General features: G+C 56.5%; 1 protein-coding gene across 4 annotated transcripts; it reads right to left on the bottom strand.

The window, feature by feature from the left end:
• Positions 1–9: 9 nt before the first annotated feature.
• Positions 10–16,803, bottom strand: PPP1R13L (protein phosphatase 1 regulatory subunit 13 like). Of its 4 annotated transcripts, none has more exons than XM_078063758.1 (13): positions 16,785–16,803; positions 10,779–10,855; positions 10,531–10,673; positions 9,650–10,160; positions 9,462–9,560; positions 9,293–9,384; positions 8,532–8,994; positions 6,544–6,998; positions 4,041–4,172; positions 3,810–3,943; positions 3,523–3,689; positions 1,428–1,627; positions 10–579 (listed from the first exon to the last, which is right to left on the bottom strand). In XM_078063758.1, the coding sequence occupies exons 2-13, from the start codon at positions 10,831–10,833 to the stop codon at positions 541–543; spliced, it is 2,490 nt and encodes an 829-aa protein (XP_077919884.1). In that variant the 5' UTR covers positions 10,834–10,855; positions 16,785–16,803; the 3' UTR covers positions 10–540. The 4 variants fall into 4 exon arrangements, with proteins under 4 accessions (XP_077919884.1, XP_035947487.1, XP_077919885.1 ...); XM_036091594.2 differs by lacking the exon at positions 16,785–16,803 and adding an exon at positions 15,381–16,129; XM_078063759.1 differs by lacking the exon at positions 16,785–16,803 and adding an exon at positions 15,381–16,129 and having other exon boundaries at positions 10,769–10,855.
• Positions 16,804–16,942: the final 139 nt, after the last annotated feature.

Raw genomic sequence — 16,942 nt, forward strand, 5'->3', positions numbered from 1 at the left:
GGAAGTCAATTTTGGTGCAAACTACCTTTATTTATAAGGGAAAACGTCCCCATTTGGTTATAAAACCAGCACTGGGTGAAGGCACTTGACTGGGGAGAGGTGGGAGACCAGTGTGTCTCACCCAGCCCTGGAGAGGCGGGGGCAGAGGTGACTCCCAGGGAAATCCAGTGGAGGTGACACATCCCAGGCTCCCCTAGGATGGTGTGTTGGCTTGTTTTGAAGGGGTGGGAGGGGTTGGCAGTAGGAGTGGGAGGCACTTTGGACGGGATCTGATTTGGCAAATGGAGGAAGATGGGGGGAGTCTCTTGCCTCCAATGATTCCCAGCTTCAAGGTGATCTCCCGTGGCTAAGGCAGTTTCTAAATGCAAGGCTGAGGTTCTCCTTCTCCCTTAGGCTTCCAGGGAAGCAGAGAGCTGGAGGTGAGGACCCCAACCCTGTAGGCTTGGGGCCCAAGGAGATGCAGCAGTTACTGAGGGAGAGGTCTGGGGCAAAGGCAAGGCTGCTCCCTCCTGCCTCCCTTGGCAACGTCCTTCTGTGCAGCTAGACCTTATTCCTCTGAGTCTTCACCCTGGGAAAGAGCTGAGGGAAGGCAGGATCTTTAGACGCCAGGAACTCTCACTCTTTCATCCCACCCCCAACTTTAATGGAGTCACCTAATCCACCCCCAAATAGGTGGGCTGTCTCCATCCTCCCCTCCCTGCCTAACAGACTCCTTCAGCTGACTCCCAAATCACTCCAGAATCCCCAAGGCCCCTGTCACAACCAAGCACCAGATGGAGCCTTAGACTCAGCAGCCCAGTTGATGAAATTGCGTTTTCCGAGTCTTCCATACTGCCATGAAAGAAACACCTGCTTCTCCCTACCACCATGACTGTCTCGTTGAGACCCACCGCCGCCCATCCCCAAATTAAAAGAATCTTCTCCCCTAGGAATATAATGGGATCTTCTGGTCTCTTCCCTTAACCTAGTACAACCTCCCTCAATTCTACCATCATTTTAATAATGGATTCCTCCTCTCCCTGCCCCCTGCAGTGTAACATAGGTTCCTCACCACTACACCGGTAATACACAATTCTTTAACTTCCCCTCGGTTACTAAAATGGGATTCTTCACGGCTTCCCTTGGCTAAAATACATTCTTCCTTGCCTCCCCAGTAATATAACTAGGGATGATAAAAAATATTTGACTGAGCATGAACCAATCAAATAACTAGTAAGGCAGTGAGTTCCCCACAAAGTACCACCAGGAAGGGGCTCTTTCTCCCCCAACTGTAAGGTCCTTATCTCCCCACGACCCATAATGGATTCTTCTGACCTCCCTTGCCCCCAGTGTGGACTGTCCCTTTTGCTCCTCTTTTTCCCAGAATCAATCCCTTTCCCCAAATAGCCCCAGGACGCTGACACAATATATATCTCTTCCGGGCTCACCCCGAAGTAGTTACGGGGTACGTAGCCCTCCTGGCCATGTAGAGCGGCCCACCACCAGTCCGTCTCCTCGGGTCCGTCCCTCCGCAGCACGGTGACCGACTCGCCCTCGCGGAAGGACAGCTCGTCCCCGAACTCCGCGCTGTAGTCCCAGAGGGCGTACACCACCCCGTTGTGCATCAGCCCCATGCTCTGCTCCACATCTGAAACATACACGGGCAGAGATCGTGAACACCCGGTTGGGGGTGGGGGGTGGAGGGGTTAGAACACTCAGGGACACAAGACACGCTGAGGACAGGGACAGGCCCTGGGATGTGGCATCCTGCCCACACATACACACAGCTGAGGGATGAGCCACCTCCAAAGTTGTGTACCCCTGTCTGGAGAGGGGCGCCAAAGCTGGAGTCACGTGCCAGGGACTGGCAGTCTCTGGAATTCGAGAACATCAGGGTGCATCAAACTGGGGCCTCCAACCCCCGAGGCAGGGTCAGTGGTCCCCATCCCCTCATGGACATCATCCAGTCCCTGTGTCACTCCCAGAGGTGCGGTCGGCTGCATACCACCTCCCCCCGCCCGCATACCACCTCCCCCCGCCCGCCAAGCTGTACAGTTTCTAATCTCAACCCCTCCTTCCGATGGTACAGCCCTTCCCCGCCTCCCCCTAAGTGCTCCCACCTCCCCCTTCCCAGATGGTGAGTCCACATTGCTTCCCCCTCCCCAAGTGACAAAATGTCCAGAGGATGCAATAACCTCTCCAGAGGGTACAGCCCATCCCCCACCCCCGCCCCGTTAAGTGGTAATATTTCCATCAAGAATTTAGCCCTCCCTTGGGCGCCTGGGTGGCTCAGTTGGTTAAGCGACTGCCTTCGGCTCAGGTCATGGTCCTGGAGTCCCGGGATCGAGTCCCACATCAGGCTCCCTGCTCGGCGGGGAGTCTGCTTCTCCCTCTGACCCTCCTCCCTCTCATGCTCTCTGTCTCTCGTTCTCTCTCTCTCAAATAAATAAATAAAATCTTCAAAAAAAAAAAAAAAGAATTTAGCCCCCCCCTCCAAATGGTACAGTCCACCCTGTTCCCTCTCTCTAGTGGTTTAGTCCACCGGGTTCCGTTCCGGCTCCCTTCCCAGCCAGGTCGGGTGTCCAACCTCTACTTGACCCTCACAGAACTCTCCATGTCCGAGGCAGACAGAACAGTCCAAGCTCCACATCTCATAGGCTCCCCCTCCCTGTACAAATGTGTAAGGGCCCAATGCCCCTCCCCGAAGCTTACAGTCTATTTCGTGCCCCAGTGGTGCAGTCCCTGTCTACCCCTGCTCACCCATAAGCCCCAAGGCTCTCGTCCAGTTCCTGCCATTAGGTGGCACAGCAGGCTCTTGTGTGGCCCTAGAGGCTCACCTCTGAAAAACATTGTCCCCCCCACCCCGATCCTAGAGCCTGACTCCAGCTCTGTGATGTTCCTAACCCCACCCTATGATACAGTTTGCCCACCCACCCCAGGTGTGTAATACGGACAAGCCCTTGGTATAGGCTACCTATTTCCTCCCATCACCTGGTTAGGTGATCTGCCCCCTCCCCCCATAAGGGAAGCCTCGTGTCTCCCCCCAAGTGGAAGAGTCCCCAAGCCCCTCCCCAGAAGCCATGGCCTGCTCACGTGCCAGGTGTGTGGCCCTGTGTCTCGTGTCTCCCACACGGAGCACGGCCCACCTGCCCAGCCCTATGCCCGGTAAGTGGTATCAATGGAACGGCCAACTCCCCACGGCCGCAGGTGAGAAAGCAGGTGAACAGTGCAATCTCCAAGACCTCTCTTCTCCCTACAGGTGTCCAGTTTGCATGGCACAGTGCCCGTTCCCCCCATCCCTCGAGGTTGGCAGTCTGCTCACCCCACACAGCCCGCTTGCACCTGCCAGCTGGGCCGCCCTGTCCCCCTCCCCCGCAGGTGGTCCATCCCGCCGCCCTTCCTCTGTGATCCTGCCACTTGATTGGTACAGCCCCCACGTCTTCCCTCCCGCGACCCGCAATCTGCCGCCTCCCTCTCCGCAATTGCCAGCTGGGCGGCCCAGTCCCCACGACGTCCTCCCTCCCCCAGAGGCGTGCCTCGCACCTGCCAGGTAAGTGGCGCAGTCAGCGTAACCCTCGCGGTAGGGGTCGCACTTCTCGATGGCGGTGGCTCCGTCACTGAGCGTGGTGGCGAAGATTGCTGCGCCATGCTGCACCAGCGCCATGCAGATGGCCGTGTCGTTGCACGACGCCGCGCAGTGCAATGGTGTCCTAGGCGTGGAGGCGTGCGTGGGTGGCCGCGCATTCGCCCGCGGGTGCCCCGGCCAGCAGCGCGGTCCCGCCCCGCGCCCGCCCCGTGCCCGCCCCGCGCGGGTCAAGGTCAGAGCTCACCAGCCATGGCTGTCGGGGGAGTTGACGTTGGCGCCGGCCGCGATGAGGAAGTCCACGATGGGGTAATTGGCGCCGCAGATGGCGTTGTGCAGGGCGGTGATGCCCTCCTCGTTGGGCTGGCTCGGGTCGTTCATCTGGGTGGGAAGGGGACGCGGAGGCTCAGTCCCCAGCGGCGGCCATCGCGCGTCCGCCGCCCCCACCCCGCCTGCCCTGCGCTTTGGCAGCACGCACCTCCTTCATCGCCTGCTGCACCACGTCCAGCTCCCCGGTCAGCGCGGCGTCCAGCAGGAGCACAAGCGGGTTGAGGCGCGCGCGGCGGACCTTGCGCGGGGAGCCCGCCTTCCGCAGCACCGAGCGCATCTCCTGGGGGGACAGGGCAGGGGGTGGGGGCGGGCTTCAGTGACTTGGGGGGATTGTTAATATACCCATTACTTACAGAGGAAAACAGAGGTTCAGGGACCCGGCGGCAGGTCAACCAACTAGACAGAGGTAGGGCTGGGATTGGAAGGCAGGGAAGTACAGAGCCTGAGTCCAGACGGCCATGGGGAAGGGGATGCCTTAGTTCTATAGCCTTTGATTCCTTACAACAGTCAGGGAATCTGGTGAGTATAGGATCTTGGCCCCTGAGACCTGAAAGGAAGCTGATGAGTTGATGATTCATAGAAGCCAGATTATTCAACCCGTCCACAGTCTTACTGCTTTTATAAAACATAAATACTGTGAAACACACATGACAAACTCTTGTCAAATGTTAATTCCAGATGTTTGGAATGAGATTATTTAGCCTATTATTCCTTGTGTTTTCCTTCTTTCTTTCTTTTTTTTAATTCCTTGTGTTTTCTTATTTTTGATGTTCATGGGTCCTCCTACCAGATTCATTTATTCGGAGCATGTAGCATTTTGTGATTCTGGTCTTTGATGTCGATGATTTCAAGATCCCGGAATTTGAAGATCCCAAGAGCCACGGATTTCAAAATTCTCTGAGGTTCAGCTATTTCAAATTTCCAATATCGTTGTGAGTCCAGGAATGCTAAGTTATGCCATGTCAAATTGCTGAAGACCCAAGATGCTGCATTCCCAAGATTCTATGATTGGGAACTTTAATGTTTTATGGTTAGAATTTCATTCCGACAGATTGGAAGGAGATACTTAAAATGTTAATCATGGTTCTGAGTGCCGTGATTTTTGGCCTCTTTATTCTTTTTTCTATTTCCTCCTAGTTACTATGGTGTTTGTGTATTCTTTTCTAGTGGAAAATGTTCATTTACAATACAATTCTGGGGGTACCCAGTTAGCACAGTTGGTACGGCGTGAGATTCTTGATCTCGGGGCTGTGAGTTCAAGCCCCACGATGGGTGTAGAGATTACTTTAAAAAAATAACCTTTAAAAAAATGATAAAACAGAATTCTGTATTTCAACATATTAGTGCACTAATCTGTAATTTTCAGATTCAAATGAGAAGAGTCTTTAATTTTCAGTTTTGGTGACTTCACGGATCACTTAATAACCACGGTCGGTGTTACTAACTTTTAAATTCTAAGATCCTGTTCTTTGAAACTTCGGCTCTTCAGGATTCTGAAGGTTCACTGCTCTGAGACTGAGAACAGGATTTAATTCTTGAATTCTGTGAATTTTCAAGTTTCTTTATGGCCAGGACTTTGTGATTCTATAAGGTGATTTCATTCTTCTGTTCTTGATTTCAAGATCCTGGATCTCAACATTTCCTGGCTCGAACTTTAGGAGGGCTTGGGAATAGGCATTTTGGGTGTCAGTACCAGGCCCCTGCTTCTTCCCTGGAAATCGTTCGCCTCTCTCTGTCCATCCACACCGAGAGAACAGGACTGTTCCATAGACACCACCCACCCCCAGCCAAGACACAGGGACTGGAGCAAGTTTAGAAGGCAACCATCCCCTGGTCAAATGCTAACAATAATAATAGTGGTTAACAATTAAGTGCCAAGCACTATTGTAAGCGCTATATTCATATACTTAATGTTCACAGCAATCCTATGGTTATTCTCATCCCCATTTTACAGATGAAGACACCAAGGCCCAGAGCGGCTAAGTGTCTTGCACAACAAGGTCGCACAGCTGATACATGCCATGGAGCTGGGATATGAACCAGGCAGCCTGGCTCTGCAGCTGGTGCCCTTTATCACAAAGCCTCAGAGATCAGAGACTTGCTCTTGCAATTCTGAATGAAAGCAGCTCTGAACAGCATCAGAGGATACCATGGGCCTGAAGTGAGAGGTCATTTTGAGTCGCCACTTCTAGCCATGGCACAGGCTTGCTGAGGTCTGAGGGGAGAGAGCGATCCCCAGAGAAGGCAGACATGAGAGACCGTGCAGCAGCTGGGGAGAGAAATGGTGACTGTCTCGATTCAGGCAGGCTTTTCAGGTCCTGGAAGAAACCCACTGACACACTCATTTCCAGGTGGTAAGACTCCAAGATTCCTGAAGAGATGCCCTTGGGGGCCGGTTAGTGGGGGGGGGGGAGCAGAGAGAGTCTCTGTGTGGCCAAGACTTGTGAATGCCTCTCCCTAGACATTCTCCCTGTCTTCAGAACCCAGGCAACACCTAGATTAAAGACTACATTTCCCAGCCTCCCTTGCAGCCGGGTTCCTGACCCATTGGAAGAGGCAGATGTGATGGGCGCAATTTCCAGGTCCTGTCCTAAAAGGGAAGGGGCGCTTCCATGTGCTAACAGACCCCTGTGTGTTCCTGTATTACGTACCATGCTCTGCAGCTGCTCTGGTGGGCTGATCTGGGGCAGGGCCGGGGGTGGGATGAGAGCCGGTGGGGCAGGAGCAGGGGGCCCTGCCCTTGCTTCGGATCCCTCACTGATGGGCGACAGTTCGGGCTCAGGCCCCCCAGGCCCGCCGTGACGATGGAAGAGGCGGCTGATGATCTGCTGGTACTGCTTCTTGTGGGTGGGGGGCAGGGCTACCGCCGGGCTCTGCTCCATGGAGCCCCTCCGTTTGAGGGGCCGCGGTATCTCCGCCAGCACTCGTGCCACCTCCTCCAGCTCGGGCACTGACTGAGCCTCGGGGGGCAGTGCCGGCTGCAGCCTCGTGGGGCTCAGGGGCCGGGTTACGGCGCCTTCATCTGCGTCACCAGCCTCCAGCACTGGAGGCAGCAGCCCCTCGAGCTCCGGCTCGGGCTCCAGCTCAGGGGGCGGCTTGGGCGGGCCTAGAAGGAACAAGGAGCCCATCAGAGAATGGGTCCCTGGGAGAACCCCAAGACTCCCCTCTCCAAGTCCGCAACTTCCCGGACCCGTAGCCAGCATCCGATTTGCTGTGTGACCTCAGGGCAGTTCCTTGCTCTCTCTGCGCTACTTTCCATGGGCTGTGAATAATATATGATTGTGACATCTCCCATTTATCAAGCACTTAGCACGTGCCTGCCTTACTGAATTCTCACCACTACCTTGTGAGGTAGCTACTGCTATCGCTTCCTTATTACAGACAGGGAAGCTGAGCGTCAGAGAGCGGAAGTCAGAGAGGGGAAGTCAGTTGCCCAAAGCCAATGGATTTGCACTCCGGTCCCCCTGACTTCTGAATCTTGTGCTCCTACCATCAGATTGCCTTGACTTGCTGAGATTCTTTTTTTTTTCTTTTTTAAAGATTTTATTTATTTATTTGACAGAGAGAGACACAGTGAGAGAGGGAACACAAGCAGGGGGAATGGGAGAGGGAGAAGCAGGCTTCCCGCGGAGCAGGGAGCCTGATGCGGGGCTCGATCCCAGGAGCCTGGGATCATGACCTGAGCCGAAGGCAGACGCTTAACCAACTGAGCCATCCAGGCGCCCCACTTGCTGAGATTCTAAGAACTTCCTTGCCGACCCTCTCAGGCAGAATACTCTTGCTGGGGGACGCCTGGGTGGCTCAGTCGTTAAGCACCTGCCTTCGGCTCAGGTCATGATCCCGGGCTCCCTGCTCGGCGGGAAGCCTGCTTCTCCCTCTCCCACTCCCCCTGCTTGTGTTCCCTCTCTCGCTGTGTCTCTGTCAAATAAATACATAAAATCTTTAAAAAAAAAAGAATACTCTTGCTGGGACTAGAGTCCTGGTGCCTGATGGTCTCTTGGTCTTATTTCTCTCTGTCAGAGCTTCTAAAGCAGGTAAAAACAGTAATGATCACTCTCTACACAAGTTATTTCATTGAATGTCCCTCACAATCTATGAAGTAGATATTATTAATCTCTTTTCACAGATGACAAAACAGAAGCTCAGATAGGTTAGCTAATTTATCCTGAGTCATACAGCAAGTCAGCGGTGGAGAGGGGCTCAAAACCCATTTTGTTTTAACTCTAGGCCCTGTGCTGGTCTCACGCACACAAACATATTAATAATTATTATAACCAATATAATAGCTATTGAGATCTTCCTACACGTCAGACCCTATTTCAATGACTTTATATGGATTAAATAATCTAATACCATAATCAGTAAGACGGGCTCTATCACCTTTTACACTCAAGGAAACTGAGGTCCAGAGAGGTTAAGTGACTTGTCCAAGGTCACACAGCATGGAGCCAGGGAGTCTGATTCAGGGTCCATGCTTAACCACCGTGCTATACCTAGCTCCTGAGCAAATTCCCAAGCTCCTGTAGCCTTGCTCTCTGCAGGGACAATGTCTGGCTGTGATGGCTCCCCCAGCTGTTCTGGTCCCCAGCCATTTGTCCTCCCTCTAAGCAGCCCTCTGGGCCCCCCAGTGCTGACTCACCTTCGTTCACAGGGGGCCAAGTCTGTTGGGGAGGTTGGGGGGCAGGGGGTTGAGGCTGGGGCTGTGGTTGGGGTTGGGGCTGGGGAGGAAGCTGGGGCTGGGGCTGAGGGGGCGGCTGGGGCTGAGGGGGTGCCTGGGGCTGGGGAGGCAGCTTAGGTGGTGGTGCTCGGGAGAAGATGGGGGAGCCAGGGAGCATAGCCCTGCTGGCCCCATGCTCCCAGAAGGCATTCTGCAGCTTGAATATCATGCTGAGGGGGATGGGGCGCTGGCGCGGGGCACCGCGGGGCTGGGGGCTGGAAGGGGGCATGGGGATGCGGCTGACAGGCTGCCAGCTGCGGGGCAAAGTGCCTGATGGCCCCGCGGAGCCCAGCGATCTGCGGTAGCTGCCCACATCAGATCGCCTGTCATTGGCCAGAGGCGAGACCTTGTAATTGCGGGGCAGAGTGGCACTGGTGAGGTTGTCCTGGGAGAGAAAGAGGGAAGGAGGAAAGAAGGGGCTCAGGTGGGAGGAAGTTAGGTGGAGGGAATGATAAAGGAGGAGGGGGAAGGAGGTAAGGACAAAAGGTCAAGAAGGGAGAGAAGGTGAGGGAAACCAGAGGGAGTGAGGCAAAGGGGGTCAGGGAGGGGGTGGAAATCCAGGATAAAAAAGGAAGAGCCTGGGGTGAAGGGCACGGAGACTGGGGGTGCAGCCAGGAATGGGAGGTGGTCCTGACCGCACTCCCGGCCCCTGCCCACCAGCCTCCTCCCCAGCCACCCCTCACCTTGCTGGTGGCCCCCAGCCCGTCCAGGCTGCTCTCTCTCCAGGGTAACAGCTGCAGGCCTGGCGAAGCAGGCCGCGAGAAGACGTCCAGGCCTGCGAGGCGGGAATCATTAGGGTCTGGGGACTGCCTCTCCTGGCTCCCCCCCACCCCCCAGCCTCCTACCACTCACGTTCGTAGCTCGCTGTCTGTGAAGGTTTCTTCTCGTATGCCACGTCCAGGTCAGACTCATTCCAGGCTTTGGGGGGCCGCCGGCGCAGCGTTAAGTCGTCTAGGGAGAGGTGGCGAATCGGGATGTACCGGGAGACTGGTCCCAGGCCTGCATCCTTCCCACCCCCCAAAGGAGGCCCCCTCGTTCACCTTGAGCACGCAGAGGTGGGGCGAAAGCGCTACCGCCCGCGCCCAGTAGGGGGCTCCCAAAGGCCACTGGCGCATCGTAGGCTGAAGTCTGGGGGCGTGGCGAGGGCCCGCGCTCGGGGAAGAAGGCCTGGTGCCCCTCGGCCAGGGGGCTGCCCCGCGGGGAACCAGCGCGGCCCAGGAAGTCGAAGGGCGTGGGGGGACCCTGCTGGCGGAGCGGGCCCGATCCGGGCCGCGGGGAGGGCGCACGGCCGAGGGAACTGCCTGTGCCATCGAAGGGGCGGGGCCGGGGCGAGGGCGCGCGGTCCAGGCTGCCGTAGGAATCCGGCTGCAGGTAGAGCGGGGTGCGCGGTGACGAGGGCCGGCCTTTAGGGGACAGCGGGCTGTAGGGGTGCAAAGCCGGGGCGCTCTCGGAGCGTCCGAACGAGGTGTCTGCACCGTCGGTGGCCACCTTCCGGGGAGACCCGCGGCTGCTGAAGGGCTCGGGGACCGGGCTGGAGCTGTACCGGGACAACTGTGGGGAGGCCAGGACATTGAGGGGTCAAAGGAGACATTAGGAGGGGGGTTAGTAGATCAGAAGAGGTCATCGGAAATTAACCTAGGAGAGTTGGACCGGGGCCGGAGTCAGGCATAGGGAGCCCTGGTGAGCGGTACTGGTAAGACAGCCCTGAAATCAGGGCTGAGATAGCCGGTACGGTGTCCTTCTGCCTCTTAGAAAAAGACCCTTTTCTTCCAAGGGTCCTGTGAGATGTCCATTTATACTGGTCCCCTCTTTCAAGTGCTCTTAAACAGCCCACGGCCTGTACAACCCGATGGGGCAGAACCCCAGGCAGAAAGAAGCTGGCTTTGGGGGCCAAGGTGGGGACCGAGGCGAGTAGGCTCACCCTAGATGGGGCTCCAGCCTGTGAGCCGGGAGGCGTGGGCGAGTCTGACCACAGCGACTCCAGCTGTTTGGTCAGTTCGTCCACCTTGGCCGCCGCTGTGTCCAGCTCCATCTGCTTCAGGTCCATGTGCTTCATGGCCAGAGCTGGGCAGGAGGGAGTAGCGGTAAGGACCCGGGCCTCCGGGCAGCGCCCCGCCTCTACCCTTGAGGGCCTCTCCGGGGCAAGCCCCGCCCCCTACCCCAGCTCACACTGGAAGTTCAGGTCCAGAAGGTCCCTCGTGCTCTGGAATGCCTCGCTGTCCATGGTGCCGGCGGAAGCGGGGCGCCTGCGGAGGTGTGTGGGTGGGTGGGTGGGAAGCCTTCTCAGACCTCGCCCACAGGGAACCAGGGGTCGTAGAGCAGCCAGACAGAGCCTTGACTCTCCTAGCTCCTTCCACTGGAAGCACTATGCCCCTCCACTTCCCTGGCTGGAAAATGCCAACTCCTTCAAATCCTCCTGGATGGCTCTGGACAATTCACTCTCTTTACGTAGCTCCTTGTCCGTCTTTCTAGGTCAGTCCTAATAAGCCTTGAATCACTCCTTCAACAATTATGCACTGATTACCCACTGTGTGCCAGGCATTTGGGGGAACAAAGGAGGCAAAAGTAACTATCAATTACTGAGTGCCTACTAGGGCCAGGAGACCCTATGCGAGATGTTAGGGATATCATTTCTTTTATGTTAGGGATCTTTTCATTTTTTTGAAGATTTTATGTATTTATTAGAGAGAGCGAGCGAGCACACGCGCGCACAAGCAGGGGGAGCAGCAGAAGCAGAGGGAGAAGCAGGCTGCCAAGCAGGGAGGCCGACTTAGCACTTGACCCCGGGACCACTGGGATCATGACCTGAGCCAAAGGCAGATGCTGAACTGACTGAGCCACCCAGGCGCCCCACTAGGGATATTTTTTTAAAAATAATAATTGTGCTGCCTACCGTGTGCCTGTGATACTAGAGGGGATAATGAAATAAAATAACAACTATTAACTGAGGGGCCACGGCCTCCTAGAACTGTGCCAAAGGCTTGCACCCGATACCACATTTAATGGTCAAAGTCACAGTAGCAGGCAAAAAAATGGGGCTAAGAACTATTTGTTCAAGATCAGCTTGCAAGGAGTCGGCAGTATTAGGTTTCACACCTGGATCCAACTTGTTAGTCTAGGTCGCCTCGACCAGACTTGGAAGAGTCCCAGAGGGCAGGGACCACTCAGCTTCCTCTCCCCAGAGTCGACCTTGTTCACGGGGACCCAGTGTTCACAGGAAGAACAGGGAGGTGGCTGGGGGTGGCTGGGCTGCTGTGGTCACTGGTTCAGTGGAAAGGAGCCAGGCCACAAGGAGCCAGTCAAGCCAGCACCATCCCCATCCCCATGGTAGCCACCACGCCCGCCACCTCGGCCACCTCCCCAGGCTGCACCAACCGCTTAGCTTTGGAGGTGCAGGCGTGGGCAGCGGGGCGGGCTGGGGCATGCTGATTCTGGCTTCTGTCTGGGAAGCCTTGGAACAGAACCTGTTGGGGCTGGTGGTTCATTTGGGTGTGTTGGGAGCGTGTGACCTTGGGCAACAAGTCCCATCCACTCCTCGGGCCTCAGTTTCCCCAACAGTGAAAGGAGGAGGCAAATCAGCAATTCTAAGAGGCCTCTTCAATCTCTCAGAGGCCTAGATTCTGAAATTGTAAGGACTTTGAGGTTGTTATTAAAGCTCTACAGAGCCTAAAACTCTCAGCTTGAGAGTCTCCTGTCCAAAAGTTCTGAGTCCAAGATTCTATCTTTGGAACATTCTAGAATTCTCCAGTTTTGCTAGCTTCGATTTCTCCATCTTCCTGCACCATGTTCTATCTATCCCAGGATTCCGCTGCCCTAAAAGTCTAGCTGAATGCACGGTCAGGGGAGTGGGTAAGATCACAAGTAAGGAGCCAGACTTCCAGGGTTCAAATCTGGTGGCACCACTGACCCTGACAAGAGTGCCTCTTGATCTGTAAAATGAAGCTATGGACTATGGTGAGGATCCAACTGGCCAGAAGGTGCAAGAGGAATTAAGGCTCTGAGAATTCAGGCCTCAGAAAGTATGGACTCCAGGAATCAGAACTCGGGGCTTTTAGAAGCTCAGATACACAAGAAACACTCTGCGTCTGTTAAAAGAGGAAAACGAACAATTCTATGCAGCCTCCGGTGCCAGCATTCTGGCAGCGAGATGTTCTTTTGGGGGATTTCAGGGTTCCCAAATTTCTAAGACTCTCCGATCCCACGCTGACATCTTCTGGCTCTAAGGAAATGCCAAGGCTGGGCGTGGGGCCCTCCCAGGGCTGGTGCGGGCCAGAGGGGTTGTCGGGGCCACGAGGGGGCGCTCCGGGTCACGGCCCGCGGGCGGACAGCGCCTGAGCTCAGACCCCGGGAATGCGCTGCGGGCCTGGGCAGGTGCCTCACCTCCCGCGGCAGGGGAGCGGGGCCGGGCGGGGCGCAAGGGCGGGGCGCAGGGGCGGCGCGGGCCGCGCCTCCGTTCCCAGGCCTCAGCCCTGCACCTCCAGCTCCCGCTCCCCCTCCTGCGGGCTCTAGTCCACCCCTGGGTACCCTCTAACCCCAGCTCCCGTTCCTCCCCTTCCCCTCCACCCCTAACTCTCGGTCCCCCGGACTCGTGCACACGGCCAGGCCAAGAAGTTCTTCGGGGTTAAGGATCCCGGGGGCTTCCTGGAGGAATCATCATCCTCAGTGGGAACCGAGACAGAGCGCCAGGCTAGGCTGGGAATACCCGGGTTGGACTCGTACATTTCTGTCCGGACAGACTGACGCTGGAAGAGACCCCATCCTCTCCGGGACTTGGTTTTCCTCTCTGTGGACGACTGTGGAACAAGCTAGGACCTTCCCCCTCTCTAAGTCTCTACCCTGGACTAGTTATATAGTTTCTCTGTGCCTCAGTTTCTTGGTGTGTATGATGGGAGAATTAATACCTTCTCCTCAGAAGGGTGTGAGGTTTGAGTGACATAATTTATGTACAGTGTTTAGAACAACGCAGGGCACCAAATAAAGTTCACACATAGGATTCTTAATTACTGACCTTCCTTGGCTGTTCATTAAGATAACATAGGATCCGCCACACAGTGAGGGCTCAAGACCCAGAGGAATCTTGTTTTTTCCCCAAAAGAGCCCTTTCAACTCTTTCTGAGTCTAAAAGCCCTGGGTTTTGACCTCTGGAGTCTCAACTTCCTAAACCCTAAATTCTCCCTGTACATTAGTGAGTTCTGGCTCGTGGTCATGCCCAAAAATTCTGGCAGAGGGGTACAGGTGCCCTGGAAGATCCCACAGAGAAGGTGGCAAAAGCCCAGGGTGTGGGCTCTCCAGCCTTAGTTTCCCCAGTGGAGTAGAGAGAAGTCATTGCCTGGGGTGCAGTCAGCAAGCCACCTTTGGGCAGTTGCCTGAGACCTCTGTAGACAGTGGGAACCATCTCCTACCAGCGCTGAGCCTGGCACGCTGTGAGCTCTGTCTTGGCAGCCATGGTTGGTTATTATTTTTAATTTCATCTCAGGCTATCACCGAATGCCCTTCAAGCCCAGACAATTAGGAAGTTCTTCCCTCTCTCATCAGAACCCCCTGCCTCCCCTACCCCCTTGTTCAATCCCCTCACATGACGCATGGGGGTGGAGAGAAGGGGGAGACAGCCAGAGGGAGGCGCCAGTCCCTGCCCTCCCCCACTTCAAGGACAGACACACACCTCCAGAATTAGCCTCTATCCCTCGCTTATCTCCCACACTACCTCAGGTCAGACAGATGGGGGTGGAGGTGACATTTCTCACCTCAGGGTCAGGGCGTGGAGCCCTAGGAGTGGGGGAGGTTAGTCAGAAAATCTGGTGGGAATGGATGGAATCCCGTCCCCCAGACAGCTGCAGAAGAAAGAGGAAGCCAAACTCTGATCAGCTCTGCTATCTGAGACAGCTGCTCAGAAGGGGCCAAACGCTAATCAACTCTACCTGCGTGACCTCTTAGCCTCAGTTTACCCCTGTCCTCTCTGTCGTGCCTGTGTAGTGCCCAGCCATGCAAGCCTCCCAGAATCCAATCCCACCTTCTGGAATTCTGCCCTGGGTTCTAGAACCCCCTCTGCAAACCCCAAGTATCTCCCACCTCCAAGGGGTAATGGGAGGCTCCCGCCCCCACGAGGGGGCGCCCTGGGGTGGAGGTCCCTCCTCTGGTTAGGCAGGTCTGACGCCCCAGTTAATGATATGTTGGGGATCTCGCAGCCGCACGCAGGTTGGAGAGCTGCCGCGGTCCCCCCTCCCCCGGCCCCCACCCCAGAGCCGGAAAGCGTAGGGAGCGCCGGAACCCAGCCTCTAGAGGGACCTCGGGGGCTTGTCCTGCTACATTTCAGGGCCCCGAGTTCCACTATCCCCATCCCACTCCTAATTCTGCCTCGAGACCTAGAGGCTCGGTGGAGAAAGCAGCTGGAGGGCGTCAGGGATGGCCGCCCTTTCCAGAGCCCCATCAGTCCGAGTCTTGTCATTTCTACCCAGGACTCAGGCATCTGATACCCCAATTCTCCTCAAAGACTCAGGCTTCTGAGAACACCCAATTCGTGGGATTCAGGAGTCCCAGCTCCAGCGTCTCCCCGGGACCATGGCGTCCGAGCCCTCCATCCCAAGAACTCAGGCATCAGAGTTCCCTTTACTTTTGCCCAGTAAATATGAGTTCTTTCCTTCGAAGGACCCTGGCATCTGCGCACCCCCAATTCTACCCTGGGACTCGGCGTCCGAGTCCCCTCCCAGTCCTCCCAGGGACGCGGTGTCGGCCTCCTCCAGAGCCGCTGGACCCCAGGGGGGTGGAACTCACGGATCCCGGGGAGATCCTGGCACCGGGGGACTTCCTCCGGCTCCGGCTCCGGCTGCGGGGAGCGCAGGACGGGGCGGGGCAGGCGCCGGGAACAGGTTAGACGACGTGACTCCGGCTGGAGGGAGGCGGGTCCCGGTGGGGAGGAGGAGTAGGGGTCGCCTCGAGCACCTTGGGACTTGTAGTCCTGGAGGGGCAGTACGCAGCCTGAGACGTTCCCATTGGGAATCACCCAAAGTCCATTTCACAGACAGAAAGGGCGAGGTCCGGAAGCCGAGGCCGACCGGACCACGTAGACAGAATCGACCTTAACCTCGCGGTGACTGAGGGAGACAGCCTCCTGAATCCCTGCCCCACCCCTCCAGGCTTAGTTTCCCCCTTCTAGAAAGAAGATGTGGACGCCACCAAAGGGGTAGAAGGTTAGAGGCTGGGGAAGACTCACATGCCCTGCCCCTAAGGCGAGAAGAGAGCCTCGCTAAATCAGTATCCCCTCGAGTCTCTGAGCCTCGATCTCCCCGTCGGTAAAAAGGATGGGTTGGATCTTTACAGATTTTCCCAGCAACTGAGTCCAAAGTCGTAGGCTGGGACTACAATCCCCAGCAGCTTCCGCGATGGACGTCGGGCGGCTCCCCTCCTCGCGTCCTCTGGGAATTGTAGTTCGGAGCCCGCAGGGGCGGCGCCCGGGTGTCTCGCCCACGCTGGGGAACTGCCTGGTGATCCCCGGCTGAAGGAACGCGTCCCCTTCCCCTGACCCTCTTTCCGCTCTGGGTAGCCGCTCACACCCTGAGAAACGGGGACGCCCCAATTCTCGAATAGGATCCGAAATCACGGCAGAGGGGGCGGGAAGTGGCGCTGACACACCGGCCAGGAATGCAGTCGGGTCACCCTGTCTAGCCGCCGTCCCGCGGCTCCGCCCGCTGCCCCAAGCGGCGCGGTCTCTGTGGAAAGGGGCGTGGACGCAAACCCCAAATCTGTGTCCACGTGCCGCTGTTTACACGCGCCCCCCCCCAACCCGGCGGAGAAAGGGAGCTGATCAAGCCTTCTTCTCCCTCTCCCATCCTCAAAGCCTTCGGGAATGTCCCCCACGCACTAGACTAAGTCCTCGGGGGATCTATCTGTCTCCTTTGGTCCACAAACCCCGCCCCTAGCCCGCACCGCCCCACGCGTGTTTAGCTCGAGTCTGGAGGCCCCGCCCCGAGGCCCACAGGCTCCTCCCCCAACGTTTCCCGCTCCCTAGAAGTTCAGAAGCCCCGCCCCTAAGCTGGTACTTCACGCCCTCCGGAGGAATTATCCCATTTCTCCATTTTCCCACTTGTCCCACTCAAGTTCTGAATTTCCCAGGCATCTGGGCCTCCCAAGAAGGGATTGTAACACTGAAAGCACGGCCCTGCCAACCTAGACTCTTACCTGTCTCTTTAAGAATCTCAGACCACTCGAGCTTCCTGTCTCTTTAAGAGTTGGGAGCTACCAATGTGGCTGCCCCTTTAAGGCGACGTTGGAGCAAATAATGTCTGAGAGATTGGGGGGGATACCCGCAGGGACCCCGTGAGGCTCTAACTCCCGCC

The sequence above is a fragment of the Halichoerus grypus genome, chromosome 15 (genome assembly GCF_964656455.1).
Source record: "Halichoerus grypus chromosome 15, mHalGry1.hap1.1, whole genome shotgun sequence".
Lineage (NCBI taxonomy): Eukaryota > Metazoa > Chordata > Mammalia > Carnivora > Phocidae > Halichoerus > Halichoerus grypus.